Raw genomic sequence first — 20,708 nt, 5'->3', positions numbered from 1 at the left:
ATTTATTTATTTATTTATTTATTTTATTTTTTGAGACGGAGTTTCGTTCGCTCTTGTCTCCCAGGCTGGAGTACAATGGCGCAATCTCGGCTCACTGCAACCTCCACCTCCCAGGCTCAAGCAATTCTCCTGCCTCAGCCTCCCAGATAGCTGGGATTACAGGTGTGTGCCACCACACCTGGCTAATTTTTGTAGTTTTAGTAGAGATAGGGTTTCACCATGCTGTTTCACCATGTTGGCCAGGCTGGACTCAAACTCCTGACCTTGGGTGATCCACCTACATTGGCCTCCCAAAGCGCTGGGATTACAGGCATGAGCCACCGTGCCCAGCCAGATATTTTTAACTTAATTAAAACAGGTAGGTGAGTTTATTTCCAGAAGAGAGTTAGCAGTATGCAGAGACTCCTGGATACCAGGTGGGAGAAGAGCAGATGACATGGGGGGTGAAGGGGCATGTTTATCTTGGAGCTTTAGCCTATGATTCATCCTGCCCAGGTTCTTCTGAATGCCCAGTGTAAGTCCACACTAAATTGGATACTTTTTCCTCAATTCCATTTCCATTCTCCTTTAAAGATGTAAGAGAAGTGAGCAGGTTGCAAAGAAGACCGAAATGGAAACTATTTTCTTTGGTTCAGGTACAGACCTGGTAACCGAAGAAGGTGGTTCTCTTGGGCAATTTGCTTCAGGGAAAGTAGGAGCCAGCCCTTTCTTTGGAAAGCAAACCATGGGTGATTTTCTTCTAGCATGACGCTAGCTCCAGTTAGATGAGAGGAGACCAATAAACTGGGCTCACCTGGGTACTAGATGTACAAAGCTCTGCGTTTATATGTTGGGAGAGAGAAGAGGTACAGAGTTTAGCTGAGGAATTCCCCACCTCTCTCTCCCCACAGCTGCTTCATCCCCTCTCCTACCTGTTCCCTTCTCCATAACAAACACACAGGATCATGGGACCAGCAGCCTACTTGCATGTCAGCAGATCTCCGGCTTCTCTTCTAGCGGATGAGTCAGCAGCTCTCACAGGTTTCCAGGTAGCTTCTGAGAAACATTGAGGTTGAATAGGTGATTTCCACGTGCACCCTGGCAAGACCACCTAGTGGAGGAATGCAAATGGAGTAAGCCTTTAGGAAGATGCTGGTTTGGTTCTCAGGCATTCTCATTCATGTTGCGTGTAAAATGGTTATTATGTCCTCAAGTGGAGTCCCATCTGTTTCTTCTGTGCCAGTCGGGTCCAAAATTTGAGACTGAAGAAACACCAATAACTCCTTCATCTTGGTGGTATCTTTTGTAGTTTTTCTCCTTCAAGGACATCAGTATTGGGCTGATAGCAGGTGCACTAAGGGCCGCGAGGTCCAATCATCCTTGAGGACTCCTGGACTTCTGCTTTGTTTCCATGGAATAAATGAGCTTTCTGACAACAGGTTCACATTCTCCTCTTGTGCCTGGTCTCTGACTCAGAAGAGAAATGGAACCAAAGCTCAGTACTGCACAGAGTCTGTTTCCCGCTATTTTATGGCAGTTATTTCACAACTGTCTTTGCGTCTTGTTTATTCTTCCTTCCTGTTCCAGAGATTTTCCTCAGAGACAGATACTGAAAAAAATGTCTTGTTTTCTCAGCAATGTCAGCATAAAAGCAAATTGTGTCAGATGTAACTGCTATTGGAGCTGGTAGTTAAAGTATTACCCCTCTGCATTTATAAAGCAGTTTGCATGGCACTTTTACAAGCTTCACCTCGTTTGATTCCCCTAACAGCCCTATGAGGTAGTAGGTGTTGCCCCCTTTTACAGAAGAGGGCTTTGTGCCTCAAAAAGTTTGCATGACCCATTTGAGGTCACACAGCTGTTCTTATTACTCCCAGTAAAGTGCTCTATTTTTTTCTATGGTGCTTATTATTAAATAAATTCCAAGGTCAGCAATCAAAATAGGAAGCCGATTGTGAGGTTTGTGTTAAGATCTGGTTACATTACTGTCTACAGTGAAGCACACATTTTGGAAAGACTCCCAAGTCTAGAGCTGTCCGGTGGAGACCAGCGTTCCTCTTTGTTGGTGCCCCTCTTGCCTCCTGACTGTGGGGGCTCCTCAGCTTGTCTTCAGACTCATCTGCAGAGCAGGAAGCCTTGAGTTACTGAGGAATAGTGAAAGGAGCTTGAACCTTGAAAGCCTTGTGCAGTTTCCTTAAGCCCCCATGTTTCCAAGTTCAGTTTTGCAACCTTAACATTTACTGAACTGCTATATTGACTCTGGAGACCCTATTGCAATAAACTGACATAGAATCAGAGATCCAGAAAGAGCCTAATGGTAGGTGAGACTATGAGCCAGGCCCTCTTCTAAGACCTTTGCCTATATTAACTCATTTACTCTTCATAGCAACCCTTGATTTATCCTATTTTTCAGCTGAGAAATTAAAAACTCAGCCAGTCACTTGCTCCCTATTGCATGGAGGAGTTATTTAGTTTGAACCCAGTTTAATTCCCTAGTCTGAGCTCCTGATCACTTTAATGTGATGCCCCAAGCAGTCCGTCTAGGTCAGTTCCTTTGTTACATAGACTTAGCGTTGAGATCCTGAGAGTTAAACCCGAATTCTTAGGAGATCATTGACAAAGCAGTTTTCTAAGCACCTCAAATGAGCACTAAACATTTTCCTGAAAGGACAAGAGAGTTGTAGGTTAGAGCACATCTAGACCTGACCTCTAAAAGGAGTTACTCTTTGGCCAGTGTTCTGTAGCATGTCACTGATTTTCATATCTGTGAAATGAGAACGTCCCCCTTTCCCTAGAAACTGACAGAGGGCTTTCTGCCGTAGGCCCCTGAAACTCAGTCTCAGATCAAGGACTTTGTATTATGTTTCTTCGTTTTCTTGAGTGAAGAGTGCCATTAAACACTCAGTTGTGTGAATATGTGGCTGGGCTACACCCATGCAGGCAAATGTTCTAAAAGTTGTCAATGGAGTGTGGGACATAGGTCCCAACTCCATAATAGAACAACTGGGAAACACTGGATCTTCATTTGGGATCCATAGATACCCAGCAATGGGTTTTAGAGGAATCTGTGAACCTAAAGAATTGTAGGCTGCATTTCGGATTCATGTGTACATGTGTACTTTTTTCAATAAGGTCACAAAGGGATCTGTGACTCCCAAATATTTAGTAATGATGACTATAAAGGTATTTTACTAAATTATTTGCATGTAACTCTTCTATGAGATCAAACAGCAGACTCTGAAAGCACTGGTCTTAGGAGTTTCAGAGATACTCATAAGCTGTAGAATTTTTCACTTTGCTTTTTGTATGTGTATAGAATTGGTTAAAATAAACTTTCTTGTTGAATGTATTTACAGACTGGATTTTTCCAACTACCACATGGAGACTTTTTCATTGAACCCGTGAAGAAGCACCTATTGGTTGAGGGAGGGTACCACCCGCACATCGTTTACAGGAGGCAGAAAGTTCCAGAAACCAAGGAGCCAACCTGTGGATTAAACGGTATTGTGACTCACATGTCCTCCTGGATTGAGGAATCTGTTTTGTTCTTTTGGTTGTTTTATTAAAACACGACCTATTCTTATTCAAGTCTCTTATCTCCTCTGTATTCTTTTTTTTAAATATCTTCATGACATTCAAATCTCTTCCGTATTCTGTTGCCAGAAAGTGTACATTCTTGTTGGTTGTATAAACCCTTTCAATTGTCAATACTTGAGTCTCTGCATATTCTTAATGAGAAGGAAATGAAAGCATCTTTGCCACATTAATTGATGATACTTATAAGACATTTATAATGAATTAAAAAAAAAAACTCTTCTGAATAGTGTAGAGGAAAATAGTTAAAATAAAGATGTAATGATTTTCAGTATTAGCAGTGTTATAATACATTAGTATAGAATATTACCAGACAGCTTGTCACATCTGCATATGGAAGGCAGATTTAAATGTTTGATGATGCTGATAATAATGTGTGAAGAAAAACTGAAAAAATCATCAACACATTGTCAGATGATGAATTCAGTAAAGCCTCTTTCGGCTACACAGTGTCATGTCTGCAGTTTGCTGAGCTGCGTTCCCTGTCCTTAAGCCCCAAGAATGATCTGAATTGGTCCTCTTGGCCTTGTCCCAAATAATTTCAGGTAGTTTTCAGAAGTAAACTGATGCAAGTCACTTCCTTGCAACTCCCACATTCTTCTTAGTGTGTAGGAGATAATAAACTATGCATTCGTTTATCACGATTGGGAATCGGGACAGTTTCTTAAATATTATATAATATCTCCTTTCTTCAGAGAAGAAAACAATGCCAGAGGGCCCGTTAACAAAAGGAATCCCTAACATTATTTATGTGTCTTGAGGATTTGGAAACTGTAGACCTCAAAGGGAAAACAGATGATGAGGGAGTGAGGAAAGGTAGATTCTGAAAAGGGCAGGAGGGACTCAGAACTGGAGCTTTGCAAATAGGAGAATGAAAGGACAAGGGGACAAGCGACTTCCCTACAGACTTCACCCAGACCCTATGCCAGATAGCAACTTCCTTGGGAGTTTCTTCTATCATCTTAGCCGAGCATGTAAGCAATAAGAAACTTTTGAGTCTAAAATGTTTTCTGTACACAAAAACAGACAACTGCTTTAAATTGTTAACTTGAGTAAGCTACTGCAGCTTTGTTTTAAATTAGATAACTTACTGGCTAAATCCTCTAACAAGTATCAAGAAAAGGGATGAAATAGATCATGTGGCTGATTTGAGTGATGAAGGTATCAATACAGATAAGTTAGTCTCAATGTGAATATCTAGCGTCCTCTTGTTTGTCGTTGATCCATCACCTGGATAATTGCCCAGTTCTATTACACTCTGGGTGATGGGGAACACTTTGTGATCTGGTACCTTTTAAATCCCTAGAATGTCAATACGGTGGAGAAAGTTACTAGCATAGTGAGTGAACTTGGCTGGACACTCGCTCCTGTAGGCATCCTTGCTCTGTGAAATGAGTGAGGCTATTCCTCATCTACCCACCTTGAACACCGCTCTCTCACAACTCCCCTATTGAGGCAGAGTTAATTACAAATGAATTGAGAATAGCAAATATTTAGTCATGAAAACAGAAGGGATGGATTGGAAAAGAGTGGGGTTTACAAATATCAAGGCCCCCTATTAAGGCATGGGCAACTCCACAATTACAACGTTTGTCATCCCATTTCATGTTGTGCTTCTAGGCCAGTCTCAAGACTTTCCACTTCTAAAGAACCTTCTCTGATTAATGCCATACAATCTTTGCCTTGCTAATTTCTCCACCAGATGGGATTTCTCCACCAGATAGAATTTCCACCAGTTGTAATTTCTCCACCTTTGTATCTTGAGGTACTAAGCAAGTATGAGAGAGTATCTGGTATAGAAATTCACAAAAAAGACACTCTCTTACATCTGCTTAGTACCCCAGAGTGTCAGAATTGAAGAGCTCTACTAGAAGAACCTTTGAGGGTGCCTTATGTAGCTTCCTTCCTTCTTTCACCAAAGAGATAGTTGTGTCTCAGAGAAGGGAGAGAATTGTCAAAAGCATCAGAGTAATTGGTGCCAGAATATAGCCAAGCTCACGAGTCACAGTTCTATTCTACCTGAAGCTTTATACGGTCTCCGGTTTACTTTTTAAGTCTTCCTTGAATATAAACCTTGTTTCATCAATAATTCTCACAAGCCCTATTAGAATAGGTATTCCCTCCCCAGTCAGTGTGTAACAGAGGGTTCAGTGCAAAGTAGGAATTCAGTAAGTCATCAAAAAGGAACTGACAAAGGATATTTCATAGCCAAGAAGATGAAGCTAGAGTGTATTAGTGTCTAATATATATGTCACTCATGGAAAGAAAAAAGAAACATGCCTTTTCCAAATATTGAGGAAGTATCAACTGTGTGTGATCATTTCTCTTCCTCAGACAATACGTGTAATGTATAGCTACTGTTTAAACAGTAGGTAGAGATTCAAGAATTGCTAATGTGCTTGTGACTATTCTTAAACCACACATGACGTTTAAAATGTTTAAATCTTGGTATAATGAAATGTTCTTGGCCTTGCTAAACCAGGTCATTGCAGTGTTCTTATACTATATTGCCCTGCAGAGAGGACAGAATTAACTGACAGTAGTGGTATCATTAACCAACATTAAAGTACGTTTCATGCAGGTCAGTTGATGTTGCCAGACTGAATCACTGTGATTATACGAAGAAAAGATCACCTTTACCATATATAAAGCATTTTTCTTTTGTAATGTTCAAAGAGGAACACTCTAGATATTGAAGAAAGATGTAATTTAAAAGTACCCCAGTGCTTCAAGAGAGAAAAAACATCAATTCATTTCTCCTAAAATCTGTCCTTTCACTCATTTTTATTTCCCACATACAAAGGTGCCCAAGTGTCACAATATGTCCCTTATCAATGTGACTTAATTTCTATTTTTCAGGCCTTTAATGTGATGCTATTTTGTTTTTGATTTGCTCAATTTTAGCTACATTTTCTTAAGTTGTTATGCTAGCTTTGTTTGCTTTTCTAAGCCTTATGTTTGGTAAGCCCTGCTGAAATTCTTGTTTCCTCTAAGATTGACTTTCTAGAATCTACGGTAAACAGTGGGAAAATATAGCTTGCCTGAATTAAATCCAGGGGAAATTTCAAAACCTCGTTTTATCAGTGGAGACAAGCTCCTTTCTCTAAGGCTTTTTGGTGAGAACATGATCACACTGGGATTTGAGTGGTGTTAGATGGAAGTCTCTGTGGGAACTTTTGTTCCAGAAATCTGGGGAAGAAGAATGAACACTGGTCAGATCAATCAGATGAGAACAGATACTGGGTCATCTATGGCAGAAAAGGGTCCTGGCAGGTAAGGTTGGAGTCTGGGATTTCATGCATTAGGACTCTAGGCTAGAAAAACAGGGTCTGGCTCCTGGCATACATGCTTGTGTTCAAAATATATTCATTCATTCAACAAATATCCATGAGGTATCTTCTTTGCACCAGGTTTTTCCTAGGGTGTTTGGGTAGAATTGTAAATAGAATATAGCTCTTTGTCTGAAGCACTGACAGCTTGGGTATAGGACATGAGTAAGTAGAGATCTAGTCCTGGCTTTATCTTTATAATATATAGTAAGACCAACAAGAGATTTGGAATCTTAAGGACAGTTTTGTACTTTTTGCTACACAATATTGGGTTGCTAGGACATGTAGCTATAATTCATTCATCTTCTCTTCTGTAGAATTTCCATCTCATGGTTCTTTCACACTCGATCCAGTCTCCTTTGAGTAGATCTGAACTGCTTGCAGGCTTGGGCTATTATACATTATGTTGAAAAGAACCTTCTTGTCCATATTTCCTAGTACACAGGTTCATAGATATTCCAGTACTGGGTTCATTCCACCCAGTAGTGGAATGAAATTAGTAACCAATAAGATAAATATGTCTATGACTTTAACAGATAATGCAAAATTGTTCAAGAGCAGTGAACAAGAGTTTCCATTTTCCCATATTCTGTCTAGTACTTGGCATTCTCACTTTTACATGTAGTTAGTCTGGTGAATATGAAGTGGTATCTCAATATGTTTAATGTTAAAATCACACATATCCTCTTGTGAATTTGGGCCCTAATCTATGGGCCCTAAATCTAAGGCTTGTGGCTATAGATTCTTAATTAATAGTTGTCTCCCCTGGACCTAGAGTCAAGGCCCACTTTGTTTGCTTAGTTTACTTACTTTGTTTGCTTGTTTTCTGGTTTCCTTTTTCACTTAGTCCCTAGACTGACTTTTCACCCTATGAGTTCTAATGTCTTTTTTCCCCAGAGCAAAAATAGGGAGCAACAGATATCCCAGATGAGCTACCAGTGCCATGTACCAGTCAGGGTTCAATCAGATAAGAACAACCAGTAGGAAAATATATTAAGAAATTCATTGTAAGAAATTGGCTCATGCAATAGTGGGGGCTGACTCGGCAAGTCCCAAATTCATGGGCAGGCCAGCCAAAAGGTCAGGCTAGAACTCTCGGGCACAGGCTGAAACCGCTGTGCCCAAAAAAGACAACATTTCTTCTTCTGGAAAATCTCGGCTCTGCTCTAGACCCAGTTCTGCTTTTTGACTGATTAAATCAGGCCTGCTACATTATGAGGAGTCATTTTCCTTGCTAACAGCCAACTGATTATAGGCTTTAATCACATCTACAAAATGCCTTCCTAGCAACACCCAGATTAGTGTTTGATTGAATAACGGGGACTGCAGCCTAACCACGTTGACACGTAAAGATCATCATGCTGCATCTTTTACTTTTTCGTCTGAATTGTTTTGCTTAATTTTTTTTTCTACTTTTGGCCTCTGAGGATTTCTTCTTTCTTTCATGTTTTACTATTGTTAGGGGCTTAGTACTGGAGCATGTTTAAGAATATCTGGTCTATTGCAAGAAATCAAAGCCTCAAGTGAACTTCTTATCTAAGACATTCGGAAATTGTGAGTTGCTTTTGAAAATTACATGCTCAAATATAAATAAATGTCAATGGTACAATACCATTAACACTAGCTCCTTGGAATTTATTAGCTTGTGAGAGCACCAATCTGATAAATCAGAACAAAGTTATAAACTTGGGGGATGTTTATAATTTTGTTCCGATTTCATGGAAATCTAGTGAGTTGAAGATTCTAAGTGACCACCATACTCCACACTGAGTTTGACATTTACTCAATGGATGGTACTATTTGTTTTCCTTGGCTAACGCAAACATTTCTTGACACAACCTGCCTGAGTCTTGTCTTGAATTTCTTGATTGCTTGATTGCCTTGTGAATAGAGGTGGTTCCACAGTAGTTTGTGCTTTGCTTTGCTATGAGGTAGTGAACATTTTAATTGTTGCTCTACGTTTGTTTTTTATTGTTTCTTCTATTTTTGGAGGGGTGGCATGTGTATATATATTATTATTATCTGCTATAAGGACTGGTGGAAGGATTGATAAAGCACTTCAAGTTTTTACTAATGAGAGGGATGAAAAGACTGTTGGTGAAAATTTGGGGAAATGCTTAATGCATGAATGTATAGGGAGATAAAATAATAACCTTATTAGTTTTGTTTGCTTGATAAAATTCGAGTTTAGACTTTAGTTACTTTAGTTACTCAGAATGCCAGAGGCCTCAGCAGAGTTTCTGTGTAGCTCTGAGATAATCTGTTTTTTTTTTTTTTTTTTAAGCCTTTTTTCATTAACCAGCCTTCATGCAGATAATCTTCTTTGCATTTCCTCAGCACTGGATATTCTTTTCGTATGTTCCTTCATCCCTTCAGGTGCCTGGGTTTCCATGCCCCGAAAAGGAAACGGCTCCCTGGAAACACAACATCTGCTTGTCTTATCTTCTCCAGGATACTCCGTGCTGAGCCGGTGCTGTCACAGTGGCGGAGGCTGCACTGAAGTGCGGAACTGAACTCAGAACTGCCAAGAGCGCCGTGGGAGGCATTCTGGGGTGGGAGGGGCCTTTGGATCAATATGAGCAAAGGATCAGTTTCACCTGACAGATGGTTCTTTTGTAGGACAGAATGTCCTAATGCTAAAGAAATGTTACTTGATGTGTTCATTATCTAAGCTCTCTGGCATTTCCCACAACTCTGTAGGGCAATGAATAAGTAGCTTCGAGCTTTGCCCTTCATCATTCCTGTGCTGCCATCTGCCTTGGGTGGAGGCAGGAGGAGGCTTGTTCTGTTCTGACCCACCTTCTGGCTTCATCCTGCAAAGGCCTGAGAGGGCCTCTGAGCTTTCTACCCCTCAGCCGTAGAGTCATCAGAAGTTCTGATGAAAAAGTGAGATTCACTCTAACGAAAACCAACAAGGAGCCGGGTACAGCAGCTCATGCCTGCAACGCCACTGCTACGGGAGGCCTATGTGGGAGGATTGACTGACCACAGGAGTTCAAGACTAGCCTGGGCTACATAGCAAGACATCATCTTTACCAAAGAAAAAAATTTTTTTTAATTGGCCAGAAGTGGTGGTGCACACCTGTAGTCCCAGCTGCCCAGAAGGCTGAGGCAGAAGGATTGCTTGAGCCAGGAGATTGAGGCTGCAGTGAGCTATAATCATGCTGCTGCACTCCAGCCTGGGTGGCAGTGAAACCCTGTCTTTCATTTTTTAAAAAAAATGAAACAAAACCCAAAACAAATTACCAAATTTCTAGCTTCAAAGCTCTGTGTGGCAAGTAAACCCCTGGTGAGGTTGGCCTTCTTTATCCATGTCCTCAACCAACTCACATTATTACCAAGTCCTGTCATTTCTGCCTCCCTAAATAGTTTTCTAAATTGTCTGCCTTTCCCCAGTGTCATTACTGTGCCCCAGCATTTGTCGCCTCTCACTTGGATGATTGCAGCAGCCTCCTGACTAGTATACCTGCCCTTGATGTCTCCCATTAGAAGTCAGAGAAATATTTCTAAAACACAAATCAGATCATATTTTTCCCATGACTAAAGCCTGTCAGTGAACCCATTACCCTCAGGATAAAGACCCAGCTCTTTTAGTACCTTTTGGGAGCGCATTCTCTTGTCACTCCAAATATAGCCTGGTGCCATCCTGACCTCATTTGTATTATTTAAAGAAGCTTTGCTTTTCATCACCGCTACCCCTTGCCCCTAGATTTCTTCTCCCTGAAACGTATTCTCTGCAAATGCCGGTCTGAGTGACTTCTACTTATTCTGTAGGACCCGCACATGGCTTCCGTTAGAACACTACCTATTTCATACCCTACCACAGGCTCTATCATATGAGTATCTGCCTGAGTCTTTCCCTAGACAAGAAGCTCAGTGGGGACAGGAGTCATGTCTGCTTATGCCCAGGGGTGTTCCCAAGATCTGTCAGAGTTCCTGGATACAGCAGGAACTTAAATATGTGCAACTAAAGTATTGAACTTACTGTCTGTGATGCATTTTATAGCTTATTAGATACTTCTATTTTACCTATATGGAGCCAGTTTAAACCCTGAGGATAGCCACCCTTTCCTGGAGGAATTTAGTGTGTGCTCTGAATGGCCTGCAAACCAGCAGTAGCTGCAACTTACCTCACTCCTAAAGAGGAATGTGCACCAGAGACAAAGATGTGGCAAAGGTTGTGACTTGTGGCCTGAGGGTGTAGTTAAAAATAAAAGGACTCCTTAAAATCTTTATTTTGGAGAAAAGCAGATTGTGTATATATTTATGTATGGATAGAAGGAAAGAAGGGTGGGTGGATGGATGGATGGATGGTTGGATGGATGAATAGATGGATGGGTAGACGCAGATAGGAAAAGAAAGAAAGTTATTTCATTTACTTAATGAGCTCCCACACTCACACTGTGCCAGACACCAGGTACTTAGGATACAAGGGTGAACAAAATATTGAAGCAGGCAGGAATGTAGAGATGGAGACCTACGAGAGCTCTTGGGTAGAGAGGAGCAGGTGTGTTCTCTAGGCAGATACAAAAGAGGCAGGAGCCTTGGAGGATGATACCGAAGATGAGGCCCTGAGACCCGGCCAGTTGGCCAGAGCAATCTTAGCAAACTGGGTGCTTCTCCCTGAGCCTAGAGCATGCATAGTTTTTAGTTTCCTGTAAGCAGTGGGAGGACAAGTAGATTTCTGTCCAGTCCACTAAGTAGATTTCTGGCATTCTTCCAGTCTCATTTCAAATAGTGCCGCCTTCCCCAACCCTAGACTGCCTCCAAGGCCTGCTAGCCCCCACCGTTTCTTGAGCTCAATCTGCATTCTGATGTGGCCCCTTGTTATCATCTACCTCGTCTCTCACCGCTCTCCTTTTCCTTTTCTGCCTCCTCAGTGTTCCCTGAAGTGGGCTCACTGCAAGATCTGGCTGTTCTCTCTGCCTGGAACACTCCTCTCCCAAATTTCTTTATGGCTCACCCTTTCATGCTAATCAGCTCAAAATACCCAGAGAAGCCTTCCCTGACCACTGTTTGAGATGGCTTCCCTCCATCACTTTGCAAGCCCTTTATCCTACTTTATTCTTTCACAGCACTTGTCATCACCCGACGTTATTTTAGCTGCTTATTTGTTTATTGGTTTATTATCTGTCTTCCATGAACCAGAAATATGCTCCATCCAGGCAAATACTTTCTCGCTTTTGTTCTCTGCAGTATCCTTCAGTTGCCTAAGATAGAGCTGGCCATAGTCGTGAGCATCTGGTAAATGCTGAATGAATGAATGAATGAATGAATGAATGAATGAGTAAATACATGAGTGAATTACAGCTTCATTAGTGATTATCCTATTGAACTTGGATCTTATTTCCACCAGTAGACATATCTTTGTATTGTAAGTATCAAGCCTAGTATCTGATGCATACTAATTATTTAACAAATGTCTGTTAATTAATTGCATGAGCAAATGATGTGTGTTTGCAGTGTGGCACTGCGGGTGTGCGTAGATATCAGTCTTACCTGGGGCAAGGGTCTCAGCATTCCAAAAGCACTGGGAACCACTGAGGCAAGGCAAATGTGTTCTTTGGCAGCAATTAATGTTAACTATGAATGTGTCCCACAGCTTGATTAATGCCAATGTTTGGGAAAACAAGCATTCCCACCCCCACAGTGTCCCATTTCTGTGCAGCGGCTGGAAGTCTCATACATCACCACATTTTTTTTTTAAATGTGGTGATATCCTTTAATGGGGAAGGAAGTTTACTTGTTAGATTTGACATCGGATGTTTGAGGAAATTATCAATGTACTTTATGCTCTAATCCTTCCCTTCAAAGGCAGATTAATGAATCCCCTAGGGCACTTTTTGGGCCAGTAAGCCAAAAATGAGAAAGTTCAATACCTTTAATTACATTGCTTTGTGTGTCATTGATTGACCTCCTTTTTTTCAAGAAATTTTAATTTGTCAGGTACTAAGGGACACAGCTCTGAACCTGTCAGATTAGGCCCTGCCCTCAGAGACTTACAGTCTAGTGGAAAAATAACTTAAACAAAAAATCACAAAATCATATGCATGAACATGGTGACAAATGCTATAAGAGTATCTAGCAGAGGAATTAATGTAATTAGGAGGGTTAGAAATGTTTCCTCAAAATAAGCCACAAAAGTGGTTTTGGTGTAATCCCAGCACTTTGGGAGGCTGAGGCGGGCAGATCATGAGGTCAAGAGATTGAGACCATCCTGGCCAACATGGTGAAACACCCCGTCTCTACTAAAAATACAAAAATTAGCTGGGTGTGGTGGCACATGCCTGTAATACCAGCTACTTGGGAGGTTGAGGCAGGAGAAACACTTGAACCTGGGAGGCGGAGGTTACTGTGAGCCGAAATGGTGCCACTGCACTCCAGCCTGGTGACAGAGTGAGACTCTGTCTCCAAAAAAAAAGTAGGTTTGGATTCTTAGGGAGCCATTTTCCAAGATTGCTTCTACTGGTATCCAGCACTTGAGAAGTGGTGTCTGTTAGGAGCTAAATGGTGTCTTCCCCAAAATTCATATGTTGAAATCTTAACCCCCAGGACCTCAGAATGCGACTGTGTTTGGAGATAGGGTCTTAAAGACTTAATTAAATTAAAATAAGGTCATTATAGTGGGCTTTGACTGTTCCCTCATAAGAGGAAGAAATTTGGACACAAGCATGTCCAGAGGAAAGACCCCATGAGGACACACAGAGAAAGCCTCATCTGCAAGCCGAGGAGAGAGGCCTCAGGAGAAACCCAACCTTCAGATACCTCATCTAGGCCTTCCAGCCTTCAGAACTGTGGGAAAATCTGTTCCTGTGGTTTAGGCCGCCAGTCTGCGGCACTCTGTCATGGCAGCCCTAGCAGATGAACACAGCATCCACTGGCCATACTGCCGGCACAGAGCTCCTTTACTTCTGCCAACCCAGGAGCGCTTAGCTACGCTGTGTGTGCAGCAGGAAACTACACACACAGACATCAGTGAGGTTTTGTCAGGGCTGGCTGCATGGGACTGTGGTTAGAGGCCACACAAGGCCTTACACTAGAAAGAGTTCCATGCTTGGGGTGTAGTGCTTTGAGGTAGCGTCTTGAAATTTTTAGTGTTTTTAATATTTGAATGTCCGCTTTGTAGGTGAAGTCTGAGGAGATAGTGGAGCATGGGCTGCAGCCTGGGACATGGCTTCACTGTCGGCCCACCTCCTGCCTTCTGGAGTTGGGTTCTCTGTCACTTTCTCCCTGGCCCCTTGGTTCCCTAGCCCCACCTGGCCTCTCCCTTTCTGCTCCAAACCCACTACCACTGGGACCCCCTGTCTTGGGCAGTGACCAGGTCACATGGAAGCAGGGAGGCCTATGCTTCATTATCCCTCTATGCCTCTGGAAGGAGCCTGAGTGCAAACATGGGGAGGGTCAGGATTGGGTGTGTGCCCCACAGTGTCTTAGAGTGGGACATGGCAGTCATCCTCCCCATCCCAAGATGGCATTTGGCAGATGACTCAGGGGACCTCTCACCCCCACAGCCCCATCATCCAGGTACCACACACATCCCTGTGCAGAGCTTTCAATCCTTTGGGAGCCGCCCATCTGTGGTGGACTGGAGTGGTGGGCCCCTCGGCGAGGGGAAGACTGACCTCCCTACCCCAGGCCAGAGCCCTACATTTTTATTTTGCACTGTGTTCTACAAGTTATGTAGCTGTGCCCGGGATTAGGGTTGCTTTACTTGCAAAAAATGGAGGTGAATCTGACACACATTAATGATATACCTGAGATTGCTGTATGATTTGCCATAGATGAAAAGCAATGATTATTTATTATTCTTTTTAGTCTTGCTTATTTACAGTCAAATGAGTTTTACATATTTCTCTCTTCTTCACGTTAGAGTTGAGAGATAAATGAACTGGAAACTGGGAGAATTATGTTCTGGTACCACCTCTGTCATTCTCTGACTTGGGCAAGTTACATAAATCCCACCCTTATTTTTCCTCATCAGTTACATGAAGGGGTTGGAATTCTCTTAACTTTCGTAAGTTATGTGTCTTTCTGGTTCGATTCTGCAATATCTAGAAACAAAGCAATCTCGGCATTCTTTATTCACACTAATGTGGTTTAAAGCCCATCAAGTGGGCTTGTACACACTGGCATCTCACATCTAAAAGGGAAGATCTTGACCCATCTTTCTGGTAACCCCGACATCTGTCTCTCAGGTGCTTTCTCCTACCAGGCCTTCTGCCTTCTTTCCACCCTTGCCCCATCCCTAATAGCCATAAACTTAGAAGCACAGGCCCACTGCTCCTGGCACTCTGCCTCTGACCCAGAAGGGACAGCCAGGACCAAAAGAGGCGGCAGAACTTCAGGGTTATGGGTGAGTGGATGTGTCTAGCTCATCATCACACATCAGAACATTGAAGGGAGGAAGTGGCAGTCCTAGAAACTGAGTCTGGATGCAAGATCCCTAATATCTGTCAGGGAGAGAGGTGAGAATATGACAGATTTGAGTGCCTACTTATCCAGGGCATGGCTCCTTATCCTGGCATCAGATGTGTAAGACCACACACGTACGCACACATGCATGCACATGCACATATACACGATTTCTTCTGAAATGTGGTATTTGGTTAAAAAGACTCCACATGCATTTGAGTAGTGTCAAATACAACAGGGCTGTTATTCTAAGTTCAGGACCTAGCGTTTCAGCTAAACTCAGCCCAGTGGGGATGTGTGTGTAGTGTGTGTGTGTGTGTGTGTGTGTGTGTATGGAGAAGGTATATGTGTTTGCCTATATGTGTGTGTGTTTATGTGTGTGTGAAAGAGTGTGTGTTGATGTGTGGGGTGTACGTGTGTGTTTAAACATTCGTCATGCCACACACTGTCAGCTCCAGGAGGTAAAGATGGCTTGCTCAACTGTGATGACTCAGGGATTTATGGAAGTTCTATCTGTTCTCTTTAAAGGCAGCATGTTGAAAGCCTGAGGTATTCTCTCAGTCAACAGAGGCGCTCTTTGTTTAACCCAACTAGCAAGGGAGTCCTAACACCTCCGAACAAAAGGCTTTCCCTTGCTGGAGAAGTTGTGCTAAGAATAGAGCCAATGTCAGCCCCACCAGCAGCTGACCAGCACACTGGCCACATGTCTTAGAGAATTACTGCTGCTAAATTGACACCAGAAAGGGCAGAAGGCTCATGAAACATCTTCTCCCCACTCCATCCTCTCAAAGACATTGCACGGGGAACCAGCCTTTGTGCCAGCTCCTCCAGAACACTGGCCTTGGCTCTTCAGCTCCTTTCCAATAGGATCAGCAGTGCTGATGGCTTGAGGACTGGCTCCATCCTTCCTGAGCCAGGGCAGTGCCATGATGCGGAAACTGACCAACTTAGTAGGTTTCCCATGGCACTGATGTTGATGTGCAGAAGACAGGCATTACAAATGCAGGTCTGGTGGAAAGATCAATTTTTGATACAATATCTGCAACTGGGAACCATTCCTAACCAAAGGACAGGGCAGGTGACCCGTGACATGAGAGGTGAAAGCTGAAAGCCTTTTCTAATTAGCTCTTTGTGGGACTTTAGAACTCTTTTGGTCTCATTTCCCCTGGAATATACAGGAGGCATCAAAGACACTTAATTTACATACCTTCATCTCTTGAGAACAGTTCCAGCCTAAAGCAGCTATTAGCATTGGAAAAGTTCACCTGATTGGTGAGATTCTGTACTTTATGCCTGAGTAACCAAAAAAAAAAAAAAAAAAAAAAAAAGTCAAAGGGCAGTGCCAACAGCTACAGAGAAGTAGTTTATCCACTCCTGCTCCTGGTTCGGAGAATGGCACTTATCAGGGACTGGTGAGAGGGCAGCGTTATGGCCTTCTAAGATGGGGAGGCCATTATCAAAGCCCCCAGGTAGCCCCATCCCACACACTTTCTACTAGCGCCCATATTGGGATGAATCCTCTGGCATCTCTCTTAAAACTTCAAGAGACCTCTTTAAGATTCTGTAGTTGGGTGAGCCTGTCTGTGCTCACGGTAGCCTGCGGTTAAGGTGAGGGCTTAACAGTGGTACCAGGAAGTTTGGATTCCGACGAGCTGGCTGTCCTTGGGCAAGTGACTACTTTCCTACTGCTATTACTTCTTCTTTCTATTTTCTCCTCTGTAAACTGTGGGTAATGAAAATGTTGCACAAAGGTAGGGTGGGTGAGTGACAGCTGCAGGCTCACAGTTCCTGAAAACTGCAATTCCAAATTCCAGAGCCCCCTGAAAACCAAAAGTCTTTCAGTGAATGTTCAGCAAACTCCCTTGGTGGCAAAACTGACTTGAATTAATACGAGGCAATTTATGATATTTTGTAAATCTCAGCTAGTGACACTAGTTGCACATTTTGCTGCAAAAAATATCCACGTGTTTGATTTCAGGGCACTACCCTGAAAATACCCAGGTATTTGAAGCATAGAATATAGGAATTAAATGACTTTTTTAAAAAGTTGTGGTAAAATACATATAACACAAAATTTACTATCTTGACCACTTTTAAGGGTGCCGTTCAATACTGATTGTATATTCACATTGTTGTGCAACCAATCTCCAGAATTCTTTTTACTTGTTAACCTGAAACTCTGTACCTATCAAACAACTCCCCATTTCCCCCTTTCCCCAGCCCCTGGCAACCACTATTTCACTTTCCAAATTTCTTTTATAATTGCAAAAATTCCAAATTCCAAAACACATCTGGCCTGACAAGCATTTCAGATAAAGGACTAGGAACCTTAATTAGGGAAGGGAATGGCTAACATTTGATAGAGTCGCCGCCTGTCGAGATGATCCTGGAAGAAGGAGTTCTCCCAATCTTACAGGGGCCTGTCGACCACAGCACACTGCTTCCCAACATCGGTGCCCTTTTGTCAAAGATGGCAGAGTACCAAGAACAAGGGCCACTGGATTCTTACCAGAGCAAACAGAATGCAGGTACTTGCACGGGATGTTGGATACCTTCACCTTCTTTTCTGTTATTCCCTTGATCTCAGGTTTTCTCAGTAAGCAGAAGAGCACATGTGGGCAGCTGGTTCTGGCATCTACTTTTTATTTCCATTCCAGGGACCATGATGTAGGATGCTTTTACAGTGAAAAGACATGAAAACCTTTATGCAGACTGAACTCGTGGGGAAGATGCTGACAGTCTGTTTAGAACTTGCTGGAAGCCATTGAAGGCCAGATTTATCCGTTTTGCAGAACTCTCTAGGAATCTTCGGGAAAGCAGTAAGGCTAACCCTGCTGTTCCCCAGCAGATCGCAGTACGGAGACCGGTTCTGAATCATGTTCCCTATAACTGGAATAAGACAGGGAATTCCTGATGAGTTTCATAATGTGTGTGAGTGAAAGGACAACACAGACTTGTTATTGAAAAACCCGACAGTGGTCAGGCATCATTATTGGAATGTCTTCTCCACACTGTGCATTCCGTAAACATCCTGGGGAAATGTTGAGGTTACTTTCTGCGTGAGGCTTGTGCTTTCTTTTCCTGTTTGTAAATACCAAGAATGAAACGGGATGCCTTCAGAATTGGAAGCCCATGAACACAAAAATTCTGCAGAATGCAAAACCCTCTGAAGGACCACTCCTGATAAATATAAAATAACCTTAGTATCAGAACTTCTACTTTTGGGTTATGGAAAATATGCCAACAATTTTATGTTTTAAAAACAAACTACAGGCTGGGCGTGGTGGCTCATGCCTGTAATCCCAGCATTTTGGGAGGCCGAGGTGGGTGGATCAACTGAGGTCAGGAGTTCGAGACCAGCCTGGCCAACATGGTGAAACCCTGTCTCTACTAAAATACAAAAATTAGCCAGGCATGGTGGTACACACATGTGTTCCCAGTTACTTGGGAGGCTGAGGCAGGAGAATCACTTGAACTCAGGAGGTGGAGGTTGCTGTGAGCCGAGATTGCACTGTTGCACCCCAGCCTGGGTGACAAGAGTGAGACTCTGCGTCAAAAAAAACAAACAAAAAAAACCCAGCCAAAAAAAAAAAAAAAGAAACTACAGTAGTTTGGATGCCTTTATTATCATCATTACCATTTTAAAAGCTCTAAGAATCCTTTATTCTCAAAGAAAACAACACTAAATGTTGTTTAGTGTTTAACACTTTTAATGTTATCTGGCCCCGGAAAAAATCAAACACATGATCAGCTTCCAACATCATCAATCAACATGGAACATTTCAGTTTCATAGTGACCAGGATGCTCCTGGGCACCAGAGGTTTGGAGCCAGCGACAGAAGAGGTTTCCTTTCCTTAGTGGCAGTTCTACCACTGTCCCGAGTATTTCATGGTCCGTGCTGGACATTCATTGACCTTTCCAGCAGCTTGAAGCTAAGGTGTACTTCCCTGATTAGGCCATTAGGTAGCTGGGACCTCAGGAAAAACAAGAAAACAGTTGTGGTGTCAGGGGGCAGTTGGGATCAAGACCAGAAGTTGGTCTAGAGTCTAGATGAGGGGCCAGTTATCTACAGCCCATAAACCAAATTCAGCGTGCCACCCATTATTTACGGCCTGATAGCTGGAATGGATTTTACATTTTTAAGTGATTACATTTTAGATGGTTGTATAAGTACTCATATAATATCCTCGATTTTACTTTTCATCCTGCAAATCATACAAGATAGCAAAAACATTTACTATCTGGCCCTTTAATGATAACAAAAACTTGCTGATCCCTGGTCTAGACCATCGGTTCTCAAAGTGTGGTCCCTGGACCAGCAGCATCAGCATCACCCTGGAACTTATAAGAAATGCAAATCTACAGGACCCACCCTAACTTTATTGAATTGAAAACCCTAGGGTGGGGCACAGTATCTGCATTTTAACTTTTGAGAGCCATTTCTTTATTCCTTCAAAAAAGAAGACCTGGGAAAATTAACCTCTCTGTGCTGGGTTTTCTTCATCAGTAAGGGTTGGGAGAATTTAACAGCTGAAACATTTAAAACATATTAAGGTAAATGCCCAATGTAAGTTATTGTTATCTCAAATGTGTTAGTGTTAAAAAGAGCATTTTATTAGGCCTCAGGTTAGTTAAATATCAAAAGACTGGGTGCGATGGCTCACGCCTGTAATCCCAGCACTTTGGGAGGCCGAGGCAGGTGGATCACGAGGTCAGGAGTTCGAGACCACCCTGGCTAACATAGTGAAACCCCATCTGTACTAAAAATACAAAAAAAAAAAAAAAAAAAAAATTAGCCGGGCGTTGTGGAGGGAGCCTGTAGTCCCAGCTACTCGGGAGGCTGAGGCAAGAGAATGGCGTGAACCCAAGAGGCGGAACTTGCAGTGAGCCGAGATCACACTACTGCACTCTAGCCTGGGTGACAGAGCAAGACTCAGTCTCAAAAAAAAAAAAAAAAAAAAAAAAAAAAGGAAGACCTTACCAGACACCTGAACTTCTAGCAAGAATCATTAAGGTACATGCAAGCTCTGTTGCAGCAAGGTATGCCCAGGTGGGAATCAGAAGTGCTGGTCTAGAAATTTGAGTGCCAAAGAGTTACAGACCCTGTCAGGGTGGCCCGTAAGATCCTCCTTCATCCAGGCTCTGGCACGTTTCCCAAGCCCTGAGCAGACACCCCAGCTGATGTTTCTTCCAATGGAACACTCAGCCTGCTCCCCCACCTGCCGTTTTGGCTATAGCCCCTTCCTCTCAGGCCCTTGGGGTTTTCATCCTTTGCTGCAGCTTCTCACTTCCTTGCTAACCTGGAGCATAAGTACTCATACTTTATCCACGAATCATTTGGGTAAATCAGGGTAGTAAAAGTCATTCTCAGGGGACTGAGTCTTTGTAAGGAA

The 20,708-nt window shown here is 42.7% G+C and overlaps 1 protein-coding gene across 3 annotated transcripts in view; it reads left to right on the top strand.

Moving 5' to 3' along the window:
- The window catches only part of ADAMTS12 (ADAM metallopeptidase with thrombospondin type 1 motif 12), a 377,858-nt gene that overhangs the window by 146,395 nt on the left and 210,755 nt on the right, over positions 1–20,708 (top strand). For all 3 annotated transcript variants that reach the window (XM_050793804.1, XM_050793805.1, XM_050793806.1), the window contains exon 3: positions 3,336–3,480. In XM_050793804.1, coding sequence (XP_050649761.1) covers positions 3,336–3,480 — 145 coding nt within the window. The remainder of the gene's footprint in view (positions 1–3,335; positions 3,481–20,708) is intronic.

Source organism: Macaca thibetana, chromosome 6 (genome assembly GCF_024542745.1).
Source record: "Macaca thibetana thibetana isolate TM-01 chromosome 6, ASM2454274v1, whole genome shotgun sequence".
Lineage (NCBI taxonomy): Eukaryota > Metazoa > Chordata > Mammalia > Primates > Cercopithecidae > Macaca > Macaca thibetana.
Note: the sequence above shows the minus strand (reverse complement) of the source record. Positions and strands in the feature narration are given on the sequence as shown.